The sequence below is a fragment of the Oncorhynchus masou genome, chromosome 12 (assembly GCF_036934945.1).
Source record: "Oncorhynchus masou masou isolate Uvic2021 chromosome 12, UVic_Omas_1.1, whole genome shotgun sequence".
NCBI classification, from domain to species: domain Eukaryota; kingdom Metazoa; phylum Chordata; class Actinopteri; order Salmoniformes; family Salmonidae; genus Oncorhynchus; species Oncorhynchus masou.
Window position 1 is genome coordinate 60,798,872 of NC_088223.1, and position 26,725 is coordinate 60,825,596.

At 40.7% G+C, this 26,725-nt stretch overlaps 1 protein-coding gene across 1 annotated transcript in view; it reads left to right on the forward strand.

The window, feature by feature from the left end:
* The window catches only part of LOC135550546 (transcriptional regulator ATRX-like), a 44,999-nt gene extending 22,839 nt beyond the window's left edge, over nt 1-22,160 (forward strand). Inside the window, exons 11-35 of the mRNA XM_064981467.1 lie at nt 2,705-2,856; nt 3,100-3,264; nt 3,388-3,502; nt 3,632-3,731; nt 4,171-4,344; nt 4,505-4,649; nt 4,767-4,876; nt 6,379-6,522; nt 7,084-7,261; nt 7,368-7,505; nt 7,691-7,866; nt 8,003-8,120; nt 8,243-8,373; nt 8,484-8,521; nt 12,637-12,782; nt 12,942-13,098; nt 13,229-13,329; nt 13,444-13,552; nt 13,758-13,935; nt 17,467-17,661; nt 19,883-20,026; nt 20,264-20,380; nt 20,514-20,609; nt 20,719-20,847; nt 20,950-22,160. Of these exons, the coding sequence (XP_064837539.1) occupies nt 2,705-2,856; nt 3,100-3,264; nt 3,388-3,502; nt 3,632-3,731; nt 4,171-4,344; nt 4,505-4,649; nt 4,767-4,876; nt 6,379-6,522; nt 7,084-7,261; nt 7,368-7,505; nt 7,691-7,866; nt 8,003-8,120; nt 8,243-8,373; nt 8,484-8,521; nt 12,637-12,782; nt 12,942-13,098; nt 13,229-13,329; nt 13,444-13,552; nt 13,758-13,935; nt 17,467-17,661; nt 19,883-20,026; nt 20,264-20,380; nt 20,514-20,609; nt 20,719-20,847; nt 20,950-21,066 (3,373 nt within the window). The 3' untranslated portion in view covers nt 21,067-22,160. The remainder of the gene's footprint in view (nt 1-2,704; nt 2,857-3,099; nt 3,265-3,387; nt 3,503-3,631; nt 3,732-4,170; nt 4,345-4,504; nt 4,650-4,766; nt 4,877-6,378; nt 6,523-7,083; nt 7,262-7,367; nt 7,506-7,690; nt 7,867-8,002; nt 8,121-8,242; nt 8,374-8,483; nt 8,522-12,636; nt 12,783-12,941; nt 13,099-13,228; nt 13,330-13,443; nt 13,553-13,757; nt 13,936-17,466; nt 17,662-19,882; nt 20,027-20,263; nt 20,381-20,513; nt 20,610-20,718; nt 20,848-20,949) is intronic.
* Nucleotides 22,161-26,725: the final 4,565 nt, after the last annotated feature.

Genomic DNA, 26,725 nt, shown 5'->3' on the forward strand with positions numbered 1-26,725 from the left:
CTTAGCGTTTGTAATACACCCTAGGCGCGGGAGAAAGGCCACGCCACGGAACTCTAAGTTGGGTGCTAATAATGGTGACTCCTCCGTTGTCAAGACCCCTTCCCAATCAATCCCGTCTCGTCCAACCCGCAGCTGCAGTAAACCAGCAGCTATCCCATACAATTTCTAGTGTAGAGCAGAGGTACCGTGTCAAGCACAGGGAGAAACCCCTCCTTACACCTTGCTAAGGCTGTGTTATGAATGATAGGCTACTTATGCCACTGTTTTCATTTACCTTTTTCTTAATTTTTTTTTGAAAATGTAATTTAAAGTTAAATGTGAGTTGTCTATTAGCAGAATGTGGCATCATTTGTCCATGTCTGTGCATTTCAAGGTGATTAAGAGGGGAAAATGCTGGTTATCGTATTAGTTTGCACAAAAGCCTGATGCACTTATTAAAACAGATTAAACAAATTATTTTATACCTCATAGTTTCTCATTGGTCAACAATACTGTAAGTCATCCTTATTTCTTCCACATATAGTATTCTAGTTTTTACCAAAAAGAACAGTATACTGTATATTAAGTATTTTAAGCCATGTTAAAGGTATCGATTGCATTATTTGTTAATAATGTGATTATACTTTCTTTTTTTAATAAAAGCTAATGAACAACACCAGGGTACTGAATACACACCTGAACATACCCTTGGACTTAATTTACAGGTCTGGCTATATTTATCTTTGACTATACTAGGGGTGAATTACATTCCTGTCACTGGGAATTGGTCATCATGGAGTTTGACGTAATTTCTTAAGTGACTGGAATTTGGACCCCAACCCTCATATTATACATCCCCTAATGGTCAGTTCATGATCAGGTATTCTTTAGGGGGACCGTATTGTACATGACTGCACCCTTCTGGCTGCTGGATGTTGCCCATTTCTCTAAGGCAGTGTAAAAGCGTACACATTACTGCTAGTATTAGGTGTTGGTGTATGGTTACTGTATGGAAGATTTTTTTTTTCTTGATTATATTTGAAGTGCATGTGCAATATGCCAGTGGTGAAGTGGCTGTATTTAGGCACTGCTATTCTGACACAGTTGAGTACTAATACGATGGGTTGACTATCCAATGATTCTCTGAACAGACTGGAAAGCTATCTATTCTGCTTGATTGAATCTTTAACATTATATGATTAATTGCTTCTGGCCAGGTTGAGGGCTTAGCCGAGAAAGAGGACTTGTGATGCGAAACAGCAGTATACCAAAGACACTGATTATAAGACTGTACTGTATTTAACTTTCTTTGTGCCTTTTTTCACCACAGGCACCTAGCTGAATTTCTTGTATGCTTTGTTTGTCATAGTAATTGCATAATCATATTTAGAGTATTTTCATGTTTGTTTTGCATGCAAGGCCATATTTATTGGCCTTTTACCTACATTTTAAATGATTTAAAAACCTCTAATTGAATGTAATTGTTTTTTACTTTGCTCGATGCCTAATAGCAACCGCTCTTCAAGCTGGTCCTGTAGAATGGTTGTAATGCATTTTATTCAACCACAACTTTGTCCTCTTGTGACCTCTGAGGTCAGCCTTACAACATTGCTGTGAGACGAGGAGACATGTTTTCTTACATAGTGAAGTGTCTTTTTGTTCTTCCATTTTCCCAGTTTAAACACTTGCGGTAAGGCCTCAGGCCCAGGCTGTTGCCGGCCGCTGCTGTTTGATACTGCCTCATATGAGGGGCCGCCCTCATGTAAACTTACTTCTCGCTGAGGCTTCATCTGAGGCTTCATTCAACTATTATTCTGCCAAAAGGATTGTTTCTTAAAAACATATTCATGTGTAAGTAGATGCATGTATTTCACCGAATATTGAACTTCGTAAAAAGCCCAACAAAACCTTTTTTTAATTTATTTTTTTTACCCCACAAACTATTTCCTGCATACCACCTAAAATAAAAATGGTTGTAAGAACTTATTTTCAAGTTGAACTAATAATTATTCTGTCATTAGCTCTGAGGTGCTGTAGTGTTAGCCTTGTTAAAGGCCTGTTGTAGAGCATGCGTTAAACCAAGGATATGTTCTTACTTTTGTCATTGACTGAACTCTGTAAGAGAAACTATCCATTGTAATAAATAAATACCCTTTATAATGTCTCTTATGTCTTCATTATTCTATATAGGACCAGCTTTGTTCATCTTGTGAGTGATACGTCTTAGATGTTTGTTTTTGGAGGGGAGTGGTTGATTCAAATGTGCTTACAAAGTCGTTAGGTTATCTGGCCTTTGACTCCTCAATGTGTTGCGTTTTTAACATTAAATTAAGGGAAATGGTCTTTGACAGAGCATTTCATCTGTCTATTTGGTCACATAACAGATATTTACATCATTAAAGAAAGAAACATTCAACCACTTAAAGCAATGGACTGTTCCCCCTCATAATTATTTTAAAACTGTATTGTCGGTTGTTTACAGGTCAGGGAATGCAAAGAGGTATTAGAATAGCTAGCATTGTTATTTTCATTAATTCTAGAAGAAATGTATCTCCTGGTGATATTGTTAAGTTTAAGATGAAATCCTGCGTCTTGATTGTAAATTCCTTTGTAAGACCAGTTCCTTTAGAGAATCAACCTATTAAGCAGGGCTTGTTGGATTTGATGTGATGATCATTAAAATGATCCTCCGGTCCCTTTTCCCTCTCTTCCTTGCTTCTGAAAGAATCGCTAAGAAAATGCTCTTGGCCCAAATCAAAGCCAACTACTCATCGGGGGAGGATTTCTCTTCAGACGAGGAGTCATCGCAGGATGATGAATCTGACAGGGAAGAGAAGGCGCAGGAAAAGGGGAAAGATCAAACGTCAGATGAGAATGGTAAGTGATCCCTCCTTTCCTCCACCGACATTTCCATTTTTTAAAACTTTTTTTGTCATTAAGCTGAAATACTGTCTGACATGACCTGTTTCTTATTAACTGGGCATTTTAAAGTAGGCCTATATTGTAATTGTGGTGATCTAAGACATCGCCATGTGTCACTGCTTATTAGTGTACAGGTTGAATTAACATTTGCAATAGGAATATTATGTCCTCCTGACATTATTCATGTTTCTGCTGCAGGGGAGACCTCCAGTTTGACCTCTGACTCTGAGTCCAGTAAAACTCGTCACAGACACTGTCTGCTACGCCACAAGCTCAGCCTTGGCGATGGAAATCCAAGTGATCAGAAAACAGCTGAAGAAAATGGGAACGAGCAGAAAGTCAAGAAGTCTAGAAGAACCGAAGGTGTGTGTGTGTGGGATGGGTTCTGTGGAACGACTTTGATTGGATAACATCAGTGCCCTAGACTAGTTTTGGAGTTGGTCCAATTACTTTGAACTTATTTTCTGCTTTCTTCCATCGCCTCAGGTGAGACATTGGAGAGCCAGAGTAGTGATGATAGCCAATCAGAGCAGGAAGAGTCTGGTATGAGTGAAGAGCTGAGCCAATCTGAGAACGAGGGCAATGAACAGAAGCCCAAAAGGTAAGAAGACTAATTTGTTTTGTCAATGCTGCTAATCTGGAAGGAAACCATGTTTTCTGTCATTGTTACATGTAATTGTGGTTGCATTTTTTTTATTAGTGAAATATCTTTGCTCTTTTGTCTCCTTAGCTCATCTACCTCTAGAGTCGAGAGGGAATCAGTCCGTAGTTATCTACAGAAGAAGCAGCAACCCTCATATATTGTGCTGTCTGACTCCAGCGTCGATAAGGTAATAACGAGTGGATGTCACCATCTGCACCATCAGGGCGGCAGGGTAGCCTAGTGGTTAGAGCGTTGGACTAGTAACCGAAAGGTTGCAAGTTCAAATCCCAGAGCTGACAAGGTACAAATCTGTCGTTCTGCCCCTGAACAGGCAGTTAGCCCACTGTTCCTAGGCCGTCCTTGAAAATAAGAATTTGTTCTTAACTGACTTGCCTAGTAAAATAAAGATAAAATAAAATAAAAAATCTCATCTTACCTTTGCATGGCCAGTCAACCTTTTAAATTCTTCTTAATAACTTCATGATGTGCAACTATTTGATTTCTGAGAGGTATGATCATCATTCTGCTATTCTTGTTAACTGTTTGTGTATCATGTGTTAAATGTTAAATTGTACTGGTAAAAGCGTTGTTGTGCTGGTGACCTCCGGATCTGTCTATCTAAACAGAGTGACGATGACGAGAAGGACGGAGACAACAAAGGTACACCTAAGGGCCGCAAGAAGATCCGCAGAATCATCATAGATGAGCACCTCCGCTCAGAGACCCAGAGAGCCCTGAAGGAGGAGGAGGATAGATGCAGACGCCTGGCAGGCAGAGAGCAGAGGGAGGACTTCAGAGAGGTACACTACACACAGCTGACCCTCTCATTCACACTCACTGTTGAAACCATGCTCTCTCAGAAATGTCATACTGTTAGTCTATTTTATTTGAATATGTTATATATTATATCTATATATGGTTTATATGATCAGTTTTGGTCGAATGGTGGTTTCCTCGCAGGTGATTGTTATTGACGATGAGGTGTCTCAAGTGGCCTGTCCAATCACCACTAAGCTGGTCTTGGATCAGGATGAGGGGACCAGGGAGCCACTCATTCAGGTGCACAGGAACCTGGTGACCAGGCTCAAGCCTCACCAGGTGGATGGTAAGTCTTGGTTTTTATTTCAGTTGTACAAGTCCAATACATACAATAATTAACATAGTGGCAAATGCAAATACAGCAGTGTCCCCTTCGATTTGCTGTACTTCTTCCTTTTGATAGGTGTGCAGTTTATCTGGGACTGTTGTTGTGAGTCAGTGAAGAAGGCCAATTCAACCCCTGGATCAGGTTGCTTACTGGCCCACTGCATGGGCCTAGGGAAGACACTGCAGGTAAGAGGAAGGGAAGAGAACAAATTTATTTTACCTTTATTTAACCAGTTAAGAACAAATTCTTATTTTCAATGACGGCCTGGGAACAGTGGGTTAACTGCCTGTTCAGGGGCAGAACGACTGATTTGTCAGTTCGGGGGTTTGAACTCACAACCTTCCGGTCGCTAGTCCAACGCTCTAACCACTAGGCTAGCCTGCCGCCCCATTTGATATGGATCCCCATTAGCTGTTACAAAAGCAGCAGCAACTCTTCCTGGGGTCCAAAAATAATAATAACACATGACATAATACAAAATAATAATAGACATGAACAGCTCAAGATCAGCGCAACGTACCAGTCGTTTGGACACATCTACTCATTTAAGTGTTTTTCATTATTTTTTTACATTGTAGAATAATAGGGAAGACATCAAAACTATGAAATAACGTGTGTTAATAACACAGTGTTAAACCATTGCTTGTGTTTCTTGGCTCAAGTAAGTCTCTTATTGGTGTCCTTCAGTCGATTCATGCAGTGTCCTCTGAACAGTTGATGTGTCTGTTACTTGAGCTCTGAAGCATTTATTTGGGCTGCAATTTCTGAGGCTAGTAACTCGAATGAACTTATCCTCTGCAGCAGAGGTAACTCTGGGTCTTCTGTTCCTGTGGCGGTCTTCATGAGAGCCAGTTTCATCATAGCGCTTGATGGTTTTTGCAACTGCACTTGAAGAAACTTTCAAAAGTTCTTGATACCCCGGATTGACTGACCTTCATGTCTTAACGTAATGGACTGTCGTTTCTCTTTGCTTATTTGCGCTGTTCTTGCCAAAATATGGACTTGGTCTTTTACCAAATAGAGCTATCTTCTGTATACCACCCCTACCTTGTCACAACACAACTGATTGGCTCAAACACATTAGGAAGGAAAGAAATTCCACTAATTCACTTTTAACAAGGCACACATGTTAATTGAAATGCATTCCAGGTGACTACCTCATGAAGCTGGATGAGAGAATGCCAAGAGTGTGCAATGCTGTCATCAAGGGAAAAATGGTGGCTACTTTGAAGAATCTCAATATAAAATATATGTTGATTTAACACTTTTTTGGTCACTACACGATTCCATGTGTTATTTCATAGTTTTGATGTCTTCACTATTCTATTCAAAACAATGAAAAAACCTTGAATGAGGTTGTCCAAACTTTTGATATACAAGTTATTTTGGGTATGGGCGTTGTGTTGTGAGATGTTTTATTTATATATATTTAAATTTTTAGCTGTTTGCTTTGGTAATTTGAAATGGAAGGGCGTTCCATGTAACCGTGGCTCTGTACAATACTGTGCGTTGCCTTAAATTTGTTTTGGACTTGGGGATTGTGACGAGACCCTTGGTGGCATGTCTGGCAGGGTATCTATGTCTGTCAGAGTTGTGACAGATGTGTTGTCGTATGCATGTGTCAATAACAAAACAGTATATTTTGTTAATGATACTAGTCTCTTGGTGAAATATTTTTCTCATTTAGGTGGTGACATTCCTCCACACAATGCTGCAGTCAAGGTGCCTGAACTTCAGGACTGCCTTGGTGGTGTGTCCACTCAACACTATCCTTAACTGGGTCAACGAGTTTGACAAGTGGCAAGTTAACATGGGAGCTGACAAAGTCAAGGTAGTTGTAGATTCGATTTTTTTCTTTGAAGGTAAATAAATGCAGAGGTTATTCATATACAATGTAGCATCAAGAAATAGCAATGGCGTCATTTTATAGGCACTAACTCCGCCATGGTTAAGCCTCTGTGGAAATAAATTGTGCTTTTGGATAAACACCGAAAATAAGACTTCAGAGATTTTATACGTTTTGTTCTATGAGATCAGCGAATGTCACTTTGTGAATTTTGAGCACATAGAAAAAGCACATAAATGCATCATAATTCATGAAGGCCATGTTGACTGACTGACATCTCATAGAACAAAACGTATAAGATCTCCTTAGCTTGTGTTGACCTCAGACCTTGTTTTCGGTGTTTATCCCAAAACCCTGTTCTTTCCTCGTTAATTGTCGCCATAGGAATGGCTGAATGAACCAGAGGTAACTCATTTCAGGTTTTTTTGACTACAAGCTGGCAAGCTCTATATTCAAAGTATTTAATGTTTCTTTCATCTGTCTCGACCTCTTAATTTCTCTCACCATTCTTCTCTCGGTCTCTATATACTAACATACACCTCATAGGTGACAGAGTTGGCAACACTGAAGCGACCTCAGGAGCGTTATATTGCCCTGCAGAAATGGCAGAAGGAGGGTGGTGTTATGATCATGGGCTATGAGATGTACCGCAACCTCACACTAGGCCTCAAAGTCACCCACAGACAATTCAAAAAGACCTTTAACAGCACACTGGTCGATCCAGGTACATCCTCTACTAAATCTATGCATGTAGTGTTGAGAGGTATGCACCATTAATTTGTTTGTTTATTGTGTTGAAACTCTAATACACTACATTTGTTGTAATTCAGGTCCAGACTTTGTGATCTGCGATGAGGGGCACATCCTTAAGAACGAGGCGTCCAACATCTCCAAAGCTATGAGTGCCATTAAGACCAAACGGAGAGTGGTGCTGACAGGCACCCCACTGCAGAACAACCTCAATGAGTGTAAGGAGCTTCAGTCTATGACAACCTTTCCATTTAAAACTGTACTCTGACCAGTATCCCAACATTTGGCCAAGTTAATTCATATTTCAGTTTTAATATATCTCAAAACTGATTTTAGGAGAACATAATTTGCATGATCATTTCCTTGTTAATGTTCAAGTTGAGTCATATTTTGGTTCTTTCAGACCACTGCATGGTGAACTTCATCAAGGTGAACCTTCTAGGCTCAATCAAGGAGTTCCGGAATCGGTTTATCAACCCCATTCAGAATGGCCAGTGTGCAGACTCCACCCCCAGAGATGTCCGCATCATGAAGAATCGCGCCCATGTCCTTCATGCAATGTTGGCAGGATGTGTACAGGTGAGATGGCTCAATTACTAAGAGTGTATGGCACTTTCATTTGTAGTTTATCAGAACCACTGACAATTTTTTGCAAGTATTTGTTATTCTTTGTCAGTCTCCAGTGGATACACTTAGTGTGTTTTTCTTTTCTCAGAGGAGAGACTACTCAGCCTTGACCAAGTTCCTGCCCCCTAAACATGAGTATGTTATGGCAGTGAGGGTGACCCCCCTCCAGTACAGACTGTATCGCTACTACCTGGACAACTTCACTGGTAAGAACCTCCATCTTTAGCCAGTTAGCTCAGAAAGCTCTGTAATGAAATGTGTATGATATTTAGAGACATTTTGGCTTTAAATGAGCGTATAGGGGGGAAAAAGCTATGTGTGTCTGTAGGAGCAGGATCCGTAGTTGAGGGAGCCAGGGGCAAGACTGGAACCAGCCTCTTTAAGGACTTCCAGATACTCAGCCGAATCTGGACGCATCCCTGGTGTCTGCAGCTCAACTATATCAGTAAAGAAAATAAGGTAAAGACCCATCAGATGCAGATTTGACCAAAGGTACTATTTTCTCATCACCAGACAGATCCTGATGCATCAGTCAAACTGTCACCAACTGAGATTCTCTTTGTTTTTAGGGCCATTTTGATGGAAAGCACCAGGGGAAAGCTGAGAGGTGTGTAAGCATGAATATTCAGGATACCCCTTGTCACAGATCTCTAAAGTAGGCTTGCACGGTATCCATATTGTCATACCTTCATACCTAACTTGGCCCATACCGGTATATTCCGTAATACCAGCACGGAACACAAGGGGTGCTATTTTCAAACCCGACTGGGTCTCTGTAATCCGGAGGTTAGCAATGCTAACAAGTAAATGTGAAGTCCCATAGAGAATGCTAACTAAATGCTAATGATCACATTGAAAACATCACCACTGCAAGCTAATTTGAATGAAAACCAACTGCATATTTAAATAACACATACATGTAATGAAAGTTTAGTTTTAAACATTTTTAATTAACCTTTATTTAACTAGGTAGGTCAGTTAACAAATTCTTCTGCCGTGTTCAGGGTCAGAACGACAGATCTTTACCTTGCCAGCTCGGGCATTCGATCTAGCAACCTTTCGGCCCAACGCTCTAACCACTAGGCTACCTGCTGTTTTACATTTACTTAGTTTTGTGCCTTCCAGTAGACTACATCTTGCTAGCTACACTACATGACCAATAGTATGTGGACATCTGCTCGTCAAATCGCATTCCAAAATCATGGGCATTAATATGACGTTGGTCCCCCTTTGCTGCTATAACGGCTTCCACTCTTCTGTGAAGGCTTTCCACAAGATGTTGGAACATTGCTGCGGGGACTTGCTTCCATTCAGCCACAAGAGCATTAGTAAGGTCGGGCACTGATGTTGGCCATTAGGCCTGGCTTGCAGTCTCTGTTCCATTTCACCCCAAAGGTGTTCGATGGGGTTGAGGTCCGGGCTCTGTGCAGGCCAGTTCTGTTCTTCCACACCGATCTTGACAAACCAATTCTGTATGGACCTCACTTTGTGCACGGGGGCATTGTCATGCTGAAATAGGAAAGGGTCCTCCCCAAACTGTTGCCACAAAGTTGGAGGCACAGAATCGTCTGGAATATCTTTGTGTGCTGTAGTGTTAAGATTTTCCTTCACTGGAACGAAGGGTCTAAAACCATGACAGCCCCAGACTATTATTCCTCCTCCACCAAACTTTACAGTTGGCATTACGCATTCTGTCAGGTAGCGTTCTCCTGGCATCTGTCAAACCCAGATTCATCCGTCGGACTGCCAGATTGTGAAGCGTGATTCATCACTCCAGAGAATGCATTTTCACTGCTCCAGAGTCGATTGGCGGGGACCTTTACACCACTCCAGCTGACGCTTGGCATTGCATATGGTGATCTTAGGCTTGTGTGTGGCTGCTCGCTCATGGAAACCCATTTCATTAAGCTCCCAATGAACAGGTATTGTGCTGATGTTCTTTCAGAGGCAGTTTAGAACTCTGCAGTGAGTGTTGCAACCAAGGACAGATGATTTTTATACGCTACGCGCTTCAGCACTCGGCAGTCCAGTTCTGTGTGCTTGTGTGGCCTATACTCTTGCGGTGAGCCGTTGTTGCTCCTAGACGTTTCCACTTCACAATAACAGCACTTAGAGCTGCCCCGGTCAACTGTATCAGGGCAGAAATTTGACGGACTGACTTGTTGGAAAGGTAACATCCTGAGACGGTGCCACCCTATGACGGTGCCATGTTGAAAGTCCCTGAGGTCTTCAGTAAGGCTGTTCTACTGCCTATGTTTGTCTATGGAGATTGTATGGCTGTGTGCTCGATTTTATACACCTGTCATCAACGGGTGTGGCTGTAATAGCCAAATACACTAATTTTAAGGTATGTATGTATGTATGTATGTATGTGTGTGTGTGTATATGTGTATATATATACATATATATACATATATATATGATTTAAAAATATTTAAAAAAAATACTCTCTCACATACGTGTGTGTATCTAGCTAAAAACAGCAAGCAAGCTAGCCTTTTAGCTTCCCACATCTCCATCATGTGAAATAATCTGATTTATAAATAATATGCCCTGACATATACTTGCCAGTGTAATTTATACCAGTTTGATATGATGCTTGAATGTATTCGCTCCCTTATCAGATAAGCATAGAATGTGCCTATTTACTCCACGAGGAAAAAATAGCATGGTTACAACTGTTTTCACTCTTTCAAAATGGCCTACAATCACGTAGATATTACTTCTAAACAAATTACATTTTGCAGGTGTTTCTAATAAGGCTACATTGTTTGAACTGTCGCTGAGATGATACACTGCTCAAAAAATAAAGGGAACAGTAAAATAACACATCCTAGATCTGAATGAATGAAATATTCTTATTAAATATTTTTTTCTTTACATAGTTGAATGTGCTGACAACAAAATCACACAAATTATCAATGAAAATCAAATTTATCAACCCATGGAGGTCTGGATTTGGAGTCACACTCAAAATTAAAGTGGAAAACCACACAACAGGCTGATCCAACTTTGATGTAATGTCCTTTAAAACAAGTCAAATTGAGTCTCAGTAGTGTGTGTGGCCTCCACGTGCCCGTATGACCTCCCTACAATGCCTGGGCATGCTCCTAATGAGGTGGCGGATGGTCTCCTGAGGGATCTCCTCCCAGACCCGGACTAAAGCATCCACCAACACCACAGACTGTCCAGGAGTTGGCGGATGGAGCGAGACATGATGTGCTCAATTGGATTCAGGTCTGGGGAACGGGCGGGCCAGTCCATAGCATCAATTTCTTCCTCTTGCAGGAACTGCTGACACACCCCAGCCACATGAGGTCAAGCATGGTCTTGCATTAGGAGGAACCCAGTGCCAACTGCACCAGCATATTGTCTCACAAGGGGTCTGAGGATCTCATCTCGGTACCTAATGGCAGTCAGGCTACCTCTGGCGAGCACATGGAGGGTTGTGCGGCCCCCCAAAGAAATGCCACCCCACACCATGACTGACCCACCGCCAAACCGGTCATGCTAGAGGATGTTGCAGGCAGCAGTTCTCCACGGCGTCTCCAGACTCTGTCACATGTGCTCAGTGTGAACCTGCTTTCATCTGTGAAGAGCACAGGGCGCCAGTGGCGAATTTTCCAATCTTGGTGTTCTCTGGCAAATGCCAAACGTCCTGCACGGTGTTGGGCTGTAAGCACAACCCCCACCTGTGGATGTCGGGCCCTCATACCACCCTCATGGAGTCTGTTTCTGACCGTTTGAGCAGACACATGCACATTTGTGGCCTGCTGGAGGTCATTTTGCAGGGCTCTGGCAGTGCTCCTCCTTGCACAAAGGCGGAGGTAGCGGTCCTGCTGCTGGGTTGTTTGCCTCCTACGGCCTCCACGTCTCCTGATGTACTGGCCTGTCTTCTGGTAGCGCCTCCATGCTCTGGACACTACGCTGACAGACACAGCAAACCTTCTTGCCACAGCTCGCATTATGTGCCATCCTGGATGAGCTGCACTACCTGAGCCACTTGTGTGGGTTGTAGACTCCGTCTCGTGCTACCACGAGTGAAAGCACCGCCAGCATTCAAAAGTGACCAAAACATCAGCCAGGAAGCATAGGAACTGAGAAGTGGTCTGTGGTTATCACCTGCAGAACCACTCCTTTATTGGGGGTGTCTTGCTAATAGCCTATAATTTCCACCTGTTGTCTATTCCATTTGCACAACAGCATGTGAAATTTGTCAATCAGTGTTGCTTCCTAAGTGGACAGGTTGATTTCACAGAAGTGTGATTGACTTGGAGTTACATTTTGTTGTTTAAGTGTTCACTTTTATTTTTTTGAGCAGTGTATATTCGTTGCAAAATAGACTGCTTATTTATTTTTGATGCATAGCCTATAGATCAGCTCAGGAACTAAGCGAGTTGCTTCAGCCTCATCTACACAACGCTGCCAACATCTCAACGTAAGGAATAATACATTGCGTTTCAAAATTTGCGTTTCACAAATGTGCGTAGCAAGCAACATAGGTGTCAGGACTTCATACTGCAAGGAGCTGTTCATTGTGTGACAAAAAACAGCATTCACGTACAGCGTTGCTTAGAGTTTGCGTTAACTGCGTAACGTCTGCCGAGCTCTTTAATTACTACGACAGTGTGATGCTTGAAGTGGGTTATCTATCACCATCAAAAGGTAATCTCATGCAAATAATAGATTGTTGCCTTTCATCCTTTCTTTTGTCCCACTCAGTAAAGAGAAGGAGAACAAGGGAAAATTGCGTAATGCTGATGAAAAAAGCAATGATGTGGAAGTGATCATGGTGTGGAACAGTTCATCAAAGGGTGTCAATGTGGAAGGAGACCAGCGAGCAGGGCCACTGGTTCCAGTGGTAGATGGTAGTAGTCTCTCTTAAATTAAGGAAATTACTTTACCATCTATTTTACATTAGCTTCTTGTGTTTCAATTGAACATTTTAAATTATTTACAATTAAGTCATTAATATAAGGTGAACATTCATGTGAGGTCAGTGGTGATATTGTATGCTCTGTGTTCAGCGGTGAGAGCGTCCACCAGTTTCAGGCCTGACAGTCTGGCTGCAGACTGGTACAAGTCAATGCTGAGTGATTCTGATGCCACCATCCTGGGACACTCAGGGAAGATGGTGCTGCTGTTTGAGATTCTCCGAATGGCAGAGGAACTGGACGACAAACTGTAAGTGTGCTTGAGAAATGCATTCAGGCACCGGGGGGGTATTTAAAAAAAGAAGTATCGAGTTAGCCAGAGGTTTATAGAGCAGATTTGTTGAATCAACCTTCGTCAATTTTTGTTTGTATATTCACAGGTTGGTGTTTAGTCAATCCTTGATCTCATTAGACATGATCGAAGATTTCTTGGACCTCGCTAACAAAGCCAAAGACAACGGACAATCATCCTTATACAAAGGTACGGTTTCCATTGACTGTTCACATATTCAAATATATGTTATTGTGTTACAAAACAATTGTTTTCTTTAGAGAGTCTATAATTGTGTCATTTGTTTCCTTTTCCAAACTGTAGGTGATGGCAGCTGGATCAGAAACATTGACTATTACCGTATTGATGGGTCCACCAGTGCCACATCCAGGAAGAAATGGGCTGAAGAGTTCAATGATGCCACCAATGAGCGGTACGTCTCTGACTGCTGTACTATTCTACATCTCAAATTTCACAGTGCCAAACCTCAACACAGTATGTAGCATAACACTAGTATTGTATTATTATTCATGACAAAGCATCAGTAATTGTAGACAGTGTGACTTCTTTAGATGGTCTGTTTAAGATTCTACTCACACTCACTCCTTTGATTTAATTTCTTACCAATTTACTTTCAGAGGTCGTCTGTTTCTCATCTCAACAAGAGCTGGGTCCCTTGGGATCAACCTGGTAGCAGCTAACAGGGTCATAATTTTTGACGCTTCGTGGAACCCCTCCTATGACATCCAGAGCATCTTCAGGGTGTACCGTTTTGGCCAGCTGAAGGCAGTGTTTGTCTACCGCTTCTTGGCACAGGTAATGACATCTCATATGCACCCCATCTTCTGTAATATGATTGTGGGACACGTTGTGTTTTTTACATACACAGTCACATCCAAAATTGTTGATAAGATTAGCAAAATATAAATAAATATAAACAAATACAAATACGAGCTATATTGTATGCAAAAATAAATAAAAAATGGTTGAGATTCTGTTTATAAAAAATAAAATAAAAGGTAAATTATTGGCACCCCTAATGATTCTTATAAATATAATCAATCAATGTGATCTGTATTAACATTCTACTATTTAAAGTTAAAGGCCAGGCACCATGCCCTAATAGGGGATTTTTTTCTCTCAATCATATCACAGTCAACTTTTACCAGTTGAATGTAGATACGCATAATACTTTAAAAAGATATACGCAAATTAGGTGATATTTCATTAAATATGCACATTTTGCATATCCCACAAAAAATATTTGGTTCACTGGATTAAGTCGGCATAACTATTTAGGTAAAATGGTCCTGAAACCTTCATACACGTGAAGGGGAACCAATTGTATCGATTAAAGTTTTTTTTTTTTTATAAAATAAAAAAATCACCACTTTTTGAGTTACGAGGTTTGCATCCGACATTGACTATTTGCATATCCCACAAATCCATTTTTCAGGACACTGGATTAAGTCTGCGTAAATATTTTAGTTTAATTTTGTTAAGACACCCCAGTACGTAAAATGCATTTTTGGCAAATTTTTCAAAACAAAATGTTACTTAGAATAACAAATTGACAACATATCAACAATAACCTCTGGGAAAATCTTGAATATATCCAAGGATAACCACACAATCTGGTGAATGTTGATTCTTCTGACACTGAGGAAAATGAGTTGGCATGTGGGAAGAGTCTGACTTTCGGTAAATGCCAGTTAAAGACAAGTACACTGAATTTAGACGACCAAACATCTATTTAGACCCAATCACCATCTCTTCAAAGTAAGTTACTACATATAGTCCAGTTTGTTACATTCTCTATTCTCTAAAATAAAATATACATTTTCATGAAGATTTTGACATTTTTGACAAATACTCATATTTATGGGCCAAAATACCAACAAATCTAAAAATTGATAGGTACTGTAGATGCAAAAAGGTAATTTCAGTCTGTGGTGCCTTGCGTCAAGGAACTGTATTGTGGCCTTTCATGGCTTCCTGTTTCACTGGGTATAAAAATGTGGTAACATGCATGTTAGGTTCTGAACGAACAGAGTAAAAACTAAAACGGACGACTAGATAAAGCTCGAACCAAGTTTATTCACCCACTGGTTCATGCAGCTGCAAAGACGAAGCATGATTACATAAGCACATTTATTTATAACCTCCTTGGCGGGGGTCAACTTCTACACCTCTAGACAGCCAATACATATCTGTTAGGCAGGAACTTAATTGGTTCCTCTCACTTGTGTAGTCATGGACCTGCCTGATGCTAGAACCTTTTGGGGGTTGACGTGTACAGTGCATTCGGAAAGTATTCAGACCCCTTGACTTTTTCCAAATTTTGTTACGTTAGTCTCAAATGTTAATTAAATTTCACATAAGTATTCAGACCCTTTACTCAGTACTTTGTTGAAGCACCTTTTTTTATATTTTTTATTTTTTTTACCTTTATTTTACTAGGCAAGTCAGTTAAGAACAAATTCTTATTTTTAATGACGGCCTAGGAACAGTGGGTTAACTGTTCAGGGGCAGAACGACAGATTTGTACCTTGTCAGCTTGGGGATTCGAACTTGCAACCTTTCGGTTACTAGTCCAAAGCTCTAACTAGGCTACGCTGCCGCCCCTTTGACAGTGATTACATCTTCGAGTCTTAGTGGGTATGACGCTACAAGCTTGGCACACCTGTATTTGGGGAGTTTCTCCCACTCAACTGCAATCCTCTCAAGCTCTGTCGGGTTAGATGGGGAGCGTCGCTGCGCAAGCTATTTTCAGGTCTCTACAGAGAATTTTGATCAGGTTCATGACCTGGCTCTGGCTGGGTCACTAAGGATATTCAGAGATGTGGAGAGATCACTCACTATTAGGGCAAAACATTTTGAAGGTTAAAACCACTGGTACAGTGGTAAACTTTCCTGGTGGAGGACCCAAGTGTATCTTGTCCCCACGCCCAGTGAGGAAGGTGGTTCCGGAGGCACAGAAAAGTCCAAGGGCCACAGTTGGAGAGCTGAGAACTTGGTTGCATCTTGGGCTCACCATGTCTCCAAATCTGCAATTACACGCCACCTCCATGTCAATAGGCAATTTGGAAGTGTTGTCATAAAAAAGCCCCTTATTGAGGGCAACCAACAAATGTGAACGCTCAGTTAGCTGAACTTCATTATTGTATTGGAACCAGGTGCTATGGTCAGATGAGATAATATTACAGCTCATACATACTGTAAAATATGGTGGTGGATCTTATGGGGCTGTTTTATTTCCACAAGTCCTGAGGCACTTGTTGTGGCGCCCGCATGCTTCCCAGACGGAACAGTTCGTGCATATATTATGACATTTTGTGACGTTTTGGACTTCGGCAAGTGTTCTTTCGGGTTTTCGAGCACACATTGTTTTTCTCTAGGTAGCTGAAGTCTATACCCCCTCGTCGGCGATTGGTCAACAGTAGGTATTCCTTAATGAAGTGCCTTTTGTCATTTTTTCACTTGAGAAATATTGCACCAAACATCCTAATCAGATGCAAAATTGTGCGGCTAAGATCTCTTCTGCTTAAACATCAAAATTAATGACAGATTTCTTGAGAGATTAATTCTGATTAATTTGTGGAAGTGTATACCTGCTACGGCATCTCAAGATGGACTAACAGTACTATTGCCTGCTGCTTTTTTTCTTGTTTTTCATGCAAAGGTTTTTTAAGGGAATATGTGACCACACTCGTTTGGTTCGGCTAGCTGAGGTTGGCTAGCTCAGGTTGGCTAGGCGCCAGCCAAATTGATGCATGCTGATGCCTTTAAGGTCCATGGCATCATGACATAAACTCTACCAAGTATCAGGACATTTTAGCCAAAAACCTGGTTGCCTCTGCCAGGAGGCTGACACTGGGCCGGAAGTGGATCATCCAGCAAGACGATGACCCTAAGCACACATAAATCCACAAAGTAATGGTTAATTGACCACAAAATCCACATTTTGCATTGGCCATCTCAAACCTGTGGTTCGAGTTGAAGAGGACAGACCGAAGGTTATCAATAATCTGGAAGGATTCTGTATGGAATGGTCTAAGATCCCTCCCAATGTGTTCTTCAATCTCATAAAACTTTATAAAAAAAGGTTAAGTGCTGTTATCCTCACAATGGGAGGTTGCGCAAAGTATTGAAAATAGGGGTGGCAATAATTTTGACACTATTTGGCAGGTAAAGAAATGGTTTTCTCAGCAATTGTATTAGTACAATATCGCTCAGTATTTGTATAATTTATATATATATTTTTTTGCTCATCTTTATCAAGGGTGACAATTTTGGATGTGACTGTAATTCTGTAATCACTGATATTAAATTGCTGATTCTTTCCAGGGCACCATGGAGGAGAAGATCTATGACCGGCAGGTGGCCAAGCAATCTCTATCGTTCCGGGTGGTGGACCAGCAGCAGATACAGAGACACTTCACTCTGTTTGAACTGACAGAGCTTTACATGTTTGAGCCAGACCTGCTGGATGACCCCAACTCGGAGAAGAAGAGCAAGCGGATCACACCCCTGCTGCCCAAGGTGACCAAAGCTACAAATTAAACACACAAGACCATTAAATTCTCAATTGACCCTTTGCTAATCCCCACCTACCTTGGTTAATGTCGCAACCTCAGACAACATTTTCCCAGGAAGCTCAATTCCCCCACCAAGAAATCACCTCACAATATTCTCAAACTGTGTTTCTAATACACAATGACATTTAACACAAACTACCCCTTGCTCATCAGGAGACGGTGAAATGTCATGGAAATTGCTTCACGGGAACCTGGTGAAATTATGCTTGTAGTGTAGCTAACCACGGAATAGCTCTGAATTCACCATCAGCATATGCAGTCAAAGCTACAGTTGAAGTCGCAAGTTTACATACACCTTAGCCAAATACATTTAAACTCAGTTTTTCACAATTCCTGACACTTAATCCTAGTAAAAGATTCCCTGTCTTAGGTCAGTTAGGATCACCACTTTATTTTAAGAATGTGAAATGTCAGAATAATAGTAAATGATTTATTTCAGCTTTTATTTCTTTCATCACATTCCCAGTGAGTCAGAAGTTTACATACACTCAATTAGTATTTGGTAGCATTGCCTTCAAATTGTTTAACTTGGGTCAAACGTTTCGGGTAGCCTTCCACAAGCTTCCCACAATAAGTTGGGTGAATTTTGGCCCATTCCTCCTGACAGAGCTGGTGTAACTGAGTCAGGTTTGAAGGCCTCCTTGCTCGCTTATGCTTTTTCAGTTCTGCCCACATATTTTCTATAGGATTGAGGTCAGGGCTTTGTGATGGCCACTCCAATACCTTTACTTTGTTGTCCTTAAGCCATTTTGAAACAAGCTTTAACTTCCTGACTGATGTGTTGATGTTGCTTCAATATATCCACATAATTTTCCTGCCTCATGATGCCATCTATTTTGTGAAGTGCACCAGTCCTTCCTGCAGCAAAGCACCCCACAACATGATGCTTCCACCCTTGTTCTTCACGGTTGGGATGGTGTTCTTCTGCTTGCAAGCCTCCCCCTTTTTCCTCTAAACATAGCGATGGTCATTATGGCCAAACAGTTCTATTTTTTTTTTCATCAGACCAGAGGACATTTCTACAAAAAGTACATTCTTTGTCCCCATGGCTTTTTTTATGGTGGTTTTGGAGTAGTGGCTTCTTCCTTGCTGAGCGGCCTTTCAGGTTATGTTGATATAGGACTCGTTTTACTGTGGATATAAGATACCTTTGTACCCATTTTCACCAGCATCTTCACAAGGTCCTTTGCTGTTGTTCTGGGATTGATTTGCACTTTTTGCACCAAAATACGTTCATCTCTAGGAGACCGAAGGCGTCTCCTTCCTGAGCGGTGTGATGGCTGCTTGGCCCCATGGTGTTTATACTTGGGTACTATTGTTTGTACAGATGAACGTGGTACCTTTCTTTTGATTTCCCCATGATGTCAAGCAGAGGCACTGAATTTGAAGGTAGGCCTTGAAATACATCCACAGGTACACCTCCAATTGACTCAAATTATGTCAATTAGCTTATCAGAAGCTTCTAAAGCCATGACATCATTTTCTGGAACGTTACAAGCTGTTTAAAGGTACAGTCAACTTAGTGTATGTAAACGTCTGACCCAGTGAAATAATCTGCCTGTAGATGTCCTAACCGACTTGCCAAACTATAGTTTGTTAACCAGAAATGTGTGGAGTGGTTGAAAAATGAGTTTTATTGACTCCAACCTAAGTATGTAAACTTCAACTGTATATACACTTTTGGAGCGAACTAGTGCTCTTAAATCGTATCCTGATGTCAATAGCAATGTTATGAATACCACTCATAACTTAGCTTGCTAACAAGGTGTATTAAGTGGCTAGCTAGCGATAGAAACATTTGGTAGTCAATGAGACTGAAAGCTAGCTAACCTGCTGAGCTATCAAACAATGTAACACAAGTATAATTTCGGATTTGAAAAATACTCCAACAGGCTCTGCATCTCAGAAATCACAGCAAGTACTCCTGGTAAATTGTTCAATTATTTAGCCATAAAAAGTAAATAAATAACTGTTTTTGCCATAGCCCTCATTGGCTTTCATACGATTTAAATGTAAGCTTGTCTGAGGTGTTGGACACGACGACAGTTTCTGTCCATTGGAGCACTGTGATTGGTTGACCAAAATTCTCGGGCTTGGCGAAGGGTGAATTAGTATTTTTACTTCAACAGTTTAGTAGGGATTGACATTGTGTGTCTGTTTCCCAGGACATTGTCCTGGCAGAGCTGCTGCAGATCTGTAAGGAGCAGATTGTCCGATACCATGAACACGAGTCCCTGCTGGACCACAAAGAGGAGGAGGAGCTCAGTGAGGCCGACCGCAAAGCTGCCTGGGCTGAGTACGAGGCAGAGGTAAAGAGGAACTCCTACACATTTTCTGACAAAACAGCTAAATATGTTTTCATAGACCGTGGTGAGTAGCCTCTAGTAATCTCACTCTCTCCTGCTCTCGCCTATGAACACTGAGAAATTATGATTTTGAATCAATTCAACATCCTTACTTGAATTCTAGTCTATCAAGAAGTAAAGTAGTAATGATATATGCATGGTGTGTAAAAACAGGTGTATGTTTATCTCTCCTCTACAAAGGGTGCATTCTTCTTGAATAAGGCAGCACTCAGCAGCACCAACGTTCCCAGCCCTTCCACCTCTCGTATGGCCAACAGTCTGTCATCCCTATACAAGAAGACTAATGAGCAGCTGAAGGTATTAGCCATGTCTCCCCACCAGACCTGTGTGGAAACGAGTTGCTTTTCTCTAAAGTTTATGTTTGAGATTCTCTCAATAGATAGATGCCTCTCACATCAACATTTGAATGCGTCTCTCTCCTGAATGACAGAACATGATTAATGCCAGCCGTGACAAGGTCAGCGAGGCCATCAAGTCCCTGCATTCCTTAAAAAACCTCTCCATGGATGACTATGTGTTGCGCTTGGTTAGTCCCTCGTATTATATTACGTTAATATGAGAATTATGTCTCCCTGAAGTAATGTGTGGGGAAAAATGTAATGTGCATTATGATGACATGTGACCTGTTTTTACAGTGGCATGATAACCCAAGTCTAGATGAGAAGCAGGTGAAAGTTCTGGCCCAGACCTGGAAAACCAGCAATGACAAGGAGCGGGAGCGAAGACAAGCCTTATATCATGACCTTCTCTCAAAACAACAATCAGTACGCTTCAATTGTCAACAACATTTTTCTAATTTTCTTTCTGCTTTTGATATTCCTTTGTAACTACTTAACCCTGCATCTTTCCCTTACTCTCCTCGACAGCTTACAATGTGCATCCAGACCATTTTGACCAGTAGAAAAACTGAAGTGACACAGGCTGCCACGGTCACCAATCAGACACCAGCCTTGACAGACGCCGTTAAGAAACCCATGCAGTGAGGCAGGAGAGTCTCTTGCCTCAGTCCCGTTCCACTAGAGGACACTCTAGTCTAACCGCAGTAACTATAGAGGGTACTTAATCCCCCCAAAGGGGTGATAGATGAAACATTTCCATTAAGGATTTCCTTTATTTTACATTGAAAATGAATGTATGTGGCGGCAGGTAGCCTAGTGGTTAAAGCATTGGGCCAATAACTGAAAGGTTGCTGGTTCGAATCTCCGGCATTAATGGCTGATCCCTAGCTGTGAAGCCACTTTCCAAGGGTGTCTTATGAGGAGTAGGATATGCAAAAAATTCACTATGTACATGTGTGAAATAGGACAAATGTAAGTACCCACCCTATTATTATTAAACTCTTACCCTATGAAGTCCAGAGCCTGCTGGTTTTCTGTTCTACCTAATAATTAATTGAATGCACCTGGTGCGCCAGGTTCTTAAATCAGTCCCTGATTAGAGGAAACAAAACAAGCAGTGGAACTGGCTTTGAGGTCCAGAGTTGAGTTTGAGGATTCTATAGCAAAGATATTGTGTAAAAGGGCAGTGCAGTGAAACATTTGATTTTCCAGTTTTTATGTTTCCCACACTGGGGTTGGAATAACACTCTGAAATTGTGAAAATTATGATGATGCCCTTTTAGTTTAAGAGCTTTTTGAAAGAAAATGTCTGGAATTTTAGTCTATTCAGGTGGGATTGAGTTTTTGGTCCATATCATGACATCACAATCTGATCTGATTATTCTGCCAATAACCAATCATCTTTGCATATGTATCCTCCTACTTTAGAAGGGTAAGTGGGGTAGGCTCCAGAGTGTAGACGATCCTATCCGTCAATGAGGGCTGTGTATGTAAATATATTTGTATCAACACACCCACATGATCAGACTGAACATTTCAATGGCAACATGAGGCTCAGGGAAATAAATTATACAAAATATATTTTGGAGTTATTTTCATGATAAACACAGTGATGATTTATTCAATTTAAAGACTGCATGGGTGCTTTAAATAAATATTCTGCCTTGGAAAAGGTTTTCCTATGTGATTAATGGTGTAATTGTCTTTCTCTGATCCTATAATAAAAATCTGTGAATTTGTTTTGTCAAATGTTGTGGTTTTTGTTATGGTGAATTTGCCTTGGTTATTACTTAATTTCTGACTGTAACCATAAAATAAAGGTTTAATCAAACGGAAGAACCACAAATACATGTGCCACAATGGAGCAATTTGGCAGTTTACAATAACTAAAACTGAATTGCAGTGCATCTTACATAAGAACATTTAAAAGAGAAACTCAATAAAAAGTATCCCATCTAGTGTCTGTTTAAAATCCTAAATAAGGATGGTTTTGTTTTTTAGCATTCAGTACATCTGATCTCCAGTAGTTGCTCGTCCTGCATTTTCCTTACTCCTGGTTGCTTATCCCTTGTAGGTGGCAGCCAGCTGGAGAATTTGTTTGAACCCTGCAGCTTGAGAGAACATTTCAGACAAAGCTCCTCATCTGTAGGGTTTGGCAGGCCACTGAGTATGTTGAATAGACAGAACCGAGGATGAACTTTTTGGTCAGGAAGGCCTGATTCACGCAGTCTCCTTTGAACAGTTGATGTTGATGTGTCTGTTAAACTCTGGAAAGCATTTATTTGGGCTTCCTCTAATGAACTTATCCTCTGCAGCAGAGGCAACTGGGTCTTCCTTTCCTTTGACGGTCCTCATAAGAGCCAGTTTCATCATAGCGCTTGATGGTTTTTAAGACTGCACTTGAAGAAACCTTCAAAGTTTTTCTGGATTGACTGACCTTCATGTCTTAAAGTAATGATGGACTGTCGTTTCGCGTTGCTTATTTGAGATGTTTTTGGAATTGGTCTTTTAGCAAATAGAGCTATCTTCTGTATACCACCCCTACCTTGTCACAACACAAAACGCATTAAGAAGGAAAGAAAATCCACAAATTAACAAGGCACACATGTTAATTGAAATGCATTCCAGGTGACAACCTCATGAAGCTGGTTGAGAAAATGCCAAGAGTGTGCAAAGCTGTCATCAAGCAAAGGGTGACTAATTTTAAGAATTTAAAATCTAAAATATATTTAGATTTGTTTAACACCCTTTTGGTTACTACATGATTCCATGTGTTATTTAATAGTTTTTAAGTCTTCACTATTATTTGACAATGTAGAAAATAGTATAAATAAAAGTAAACCCTTGAATGAATAGTGTGTCCAAACTTTTGACTGGTACTGTAGACAAGCCAGACGAGTCCCAAGACCCTTGTGGGGGTTGTGGCAAAAACGGAGAACACCATTGTGTTCATGAGTCTCATCTTTCCATAGAGAGGTCATAATAGTTTTGCAGGCCAAACCGCTTAGACGATACAGACCGGATGTCTTATGGTATGATAAGTGCGACATCGGCGGATGTGGTGGTTTGAGACTCGTCCAATGTAAAAACATCTCTAGCTTAAACTGACCGATATTTATGGGGCTATTTTATTATGCTAATTCAATTTTTACGAGGGGGGGGGGCAATGAAATTCCAAATTGTTTGCATAGTCAACTTACACACAGCACTGACACACACACACTTAACCCACCAGACATGCCCCCAGGGGTCTTTTCAGAGTCCCCAGGTCCAGAACAAATTCCAAGAATCGTACAGTATTTTACAGAGCCATGAGTGCATGGAACTCCCATCATACAGCGCGAGGGAACAGCAAACCTGGTTTCAAAAAACAAATAAAGCAACACCTCACGGCACCACGCCTCTCCCCCATGGGACCTACTTGTTGTATGTACTGACATGTATGTGTAACTGATAGATGCACACGCGCACACTACATATTTTTAAATGTATGTAAAGTATTTTGTCTAGTGTATTTTTCATTATATTTCGGTCCCCAGTCAGAATAGCTGTTGCCATTGGCGTCATCTAATGGGGATCCAAATAAATCAAATCACTGGGTAAAAACTTGTTGAATCAACCCACTGCATACACTGGTTAAATCAATGTTTCCACATCCTTTCAGCAAAATTACGTTGAAGCAACGTGGAATAGACATGGAATTGACGTATGAGCCCAGTAGGAACGTCATTTGAACCCAAACAATCAATGTGATGACAGTAAATCAACCTGGGAAACGAATTGGATTTGCAAAAAGTCATCAACTTAAATGACCTGGTAATTTTGTTGTTGAATTCACATTGTTACCCTACCACTGGTTGGCTATTGAATGAGCGACGGATAAATGGTAGCCTAATATTTGTTGCGTAGCAGGAATAAATCAGTCATGTCAGAAGACTGGCACACTTAAGTTTTAGAGTATTTTTTTGTCCCTCACGCATCTTGGATAAATGAGGCCCCAAAAACCTGGTTGCCTCTGCCAGGAGGATGAAACTTGGCCGAAAATAGATCTTCCAGCAAGACAATAACCCCAAGCACAAATCAAAATCCACAAAGAAATGGTGAATTGACCACAAAATCAACATTTTGCAATGGCCTCAGTTTCCGGACATGAACCCCATTGAAAACCTGTGGTTTGAATTGGAGAGGGCAGTCCATAAGCACAGACAAAGGATATCAAGGATCTGGAAAGATTCTGTATGGAGGAATGGTCTAAGATCCCTCCCAATGTGTTCTCCAATCTCATAAAACATTTTAGAAAAAGCTCTGTGTCATTATCCTCGCAAGGGGAAGGTGCTTGAGTAGGGGATCAAATCATTTAGAACAACTTTTTAAAAATGATTTTATTTTTATTACTTGTTAAACTAAATCTCTTTCTCTGAGCAATTATATAAGTACTTTTATTTGTTGTTACATACAATATACAGTTGAAGTCGGAAGTTCACATACACTGAGGTTGGAGTCAATAAAACCTGTTTTTCAACCACTCCACAACTTTTTTGTAAACAAACTATAGTTTTGGCAAGTTGTTTAGGACATCTACTTTGTGCATGACACAAGTAATGTTTCCAACAAATGATTACAGATTATTTCACTTTTAACTCACTGTATCACAATTCCAGTGGGTCAGAAGTTTACATACACTAAGTTGACTGTGCCTTTAAACAGCTTGGAACATTCCAGAAAATGATTTCATGGCTTTAGAAGCTTCTGCTAGGCTAATTGACATAATTTGAGTCAATTTGGAGGTGTACCTGTGGATGTACTTCAAGACATACAGTGCCTTGCGAAAGTATTTGGCCCCCTTTTTTTTGATTTGTTAAAAAGTTTGAAATATCCAATAAATGTCGTTCCACTTCATGATTGTGTCCCACTTGTTTTTGATTCTTCACAAAAAAATACAGTTTTATATCTTTATGTTTGAAGCCTGAAATGTGGCAAAAGGTCGCAAAGTTCAAGGAGGCCAAATACTTTCGCAAGGCACTGTACCTTCAAACTCAGTGCCTCTTTGCTTGACATGATGGGAAAATCAAAAGAAATCAGCCAAGACCTCCACAAGTCTGGTTCATCATTGGGAGCAATTTCCAAATGCCTGAAGGTACCACGTTCATCTGTACAAACAATTGTATGCAAGTATAAACACTATGGGACCACGCAGCTGTCACACCGCTCAGGAAGGAGATGCGTTCTGTCTCCTAGAGATGAACATACCTTGTGAAGATGCTGGAGGAAACGGGTACAAAATAATCTATATCCACAGTAAAATGTGTCCTATATCAACATAACCTGAAAGGCCGCTCAGCAAGGAAGAAGCCACTGCTCCAAAACCACCATAAAAAAGCCAGACTACGGTTTGCTACTGCACATGGGGACAAAGCACATACTTCCAAAGTTGTTGCAAAATGGTTTAAGGACAACAAAGTCTCGGTATTTGAGTGGCCATCACAAAGCCCTGACCTCAATCCTATAGAAAACCTGTGAGCAGAACTGAAAAAGCATGTGCGAGCAAGGAGCCCTACAAACCTGACTCAGTTACACCAGCTCTGTCAAGAGGAATGGAACAAAATTCACCCAACTTATTGTGGGAAGCTTGTGGAAGGCTACACGAAAAGTTTGACCCAAATTAAACAATTTAAAGGCAATGCTACCAAATACTAATTGAGTGTATGTAAACTTCTGACCCACTGGGAATGTGATGAAAGAAATAAAAGCATAAATAAATAATTCTCTGTACTATTGTTCTGACATTTCACATACTTAAAATAAAGTGGTGATACTAATTTACCTAAAACATGGAATTTTTACTGAGATTAAATGTCAGGAATTGTGAAAAACTGAGTTTAAATGTATTTGGCTAAGGTGTATGTAAACTTCCAACTTCAACTGTATCTCAATATTTGTATTATTTATTTTATACAGTCTATTTTGTTTTATTTTTTGCACCTTACATGGATTAAATTATGTATATTATTTTTGCATCTCGGCCTCTTCGGGCTATTCCTTTTCATTATCCCTTTTTATTATTCCTTTTCCTGGTTTGAGTGCAAGTACCTTTTGAACTCTATTTTTCTCCTACACACCGCCCACCTTTTACTCCATACATTTTCCCTGACACCCAAAAGTATTCGTTACATTTTAAATGCTTAGCAGGACAGGAAAAGGTCTAATTTACACACTTATCAAGAGAGCATCCCTGGTCATCCCTACTGACTCTGATATGGCGGACTCACTAAACACGTGCTTGGTTTGTAAATGACGTCTGAGT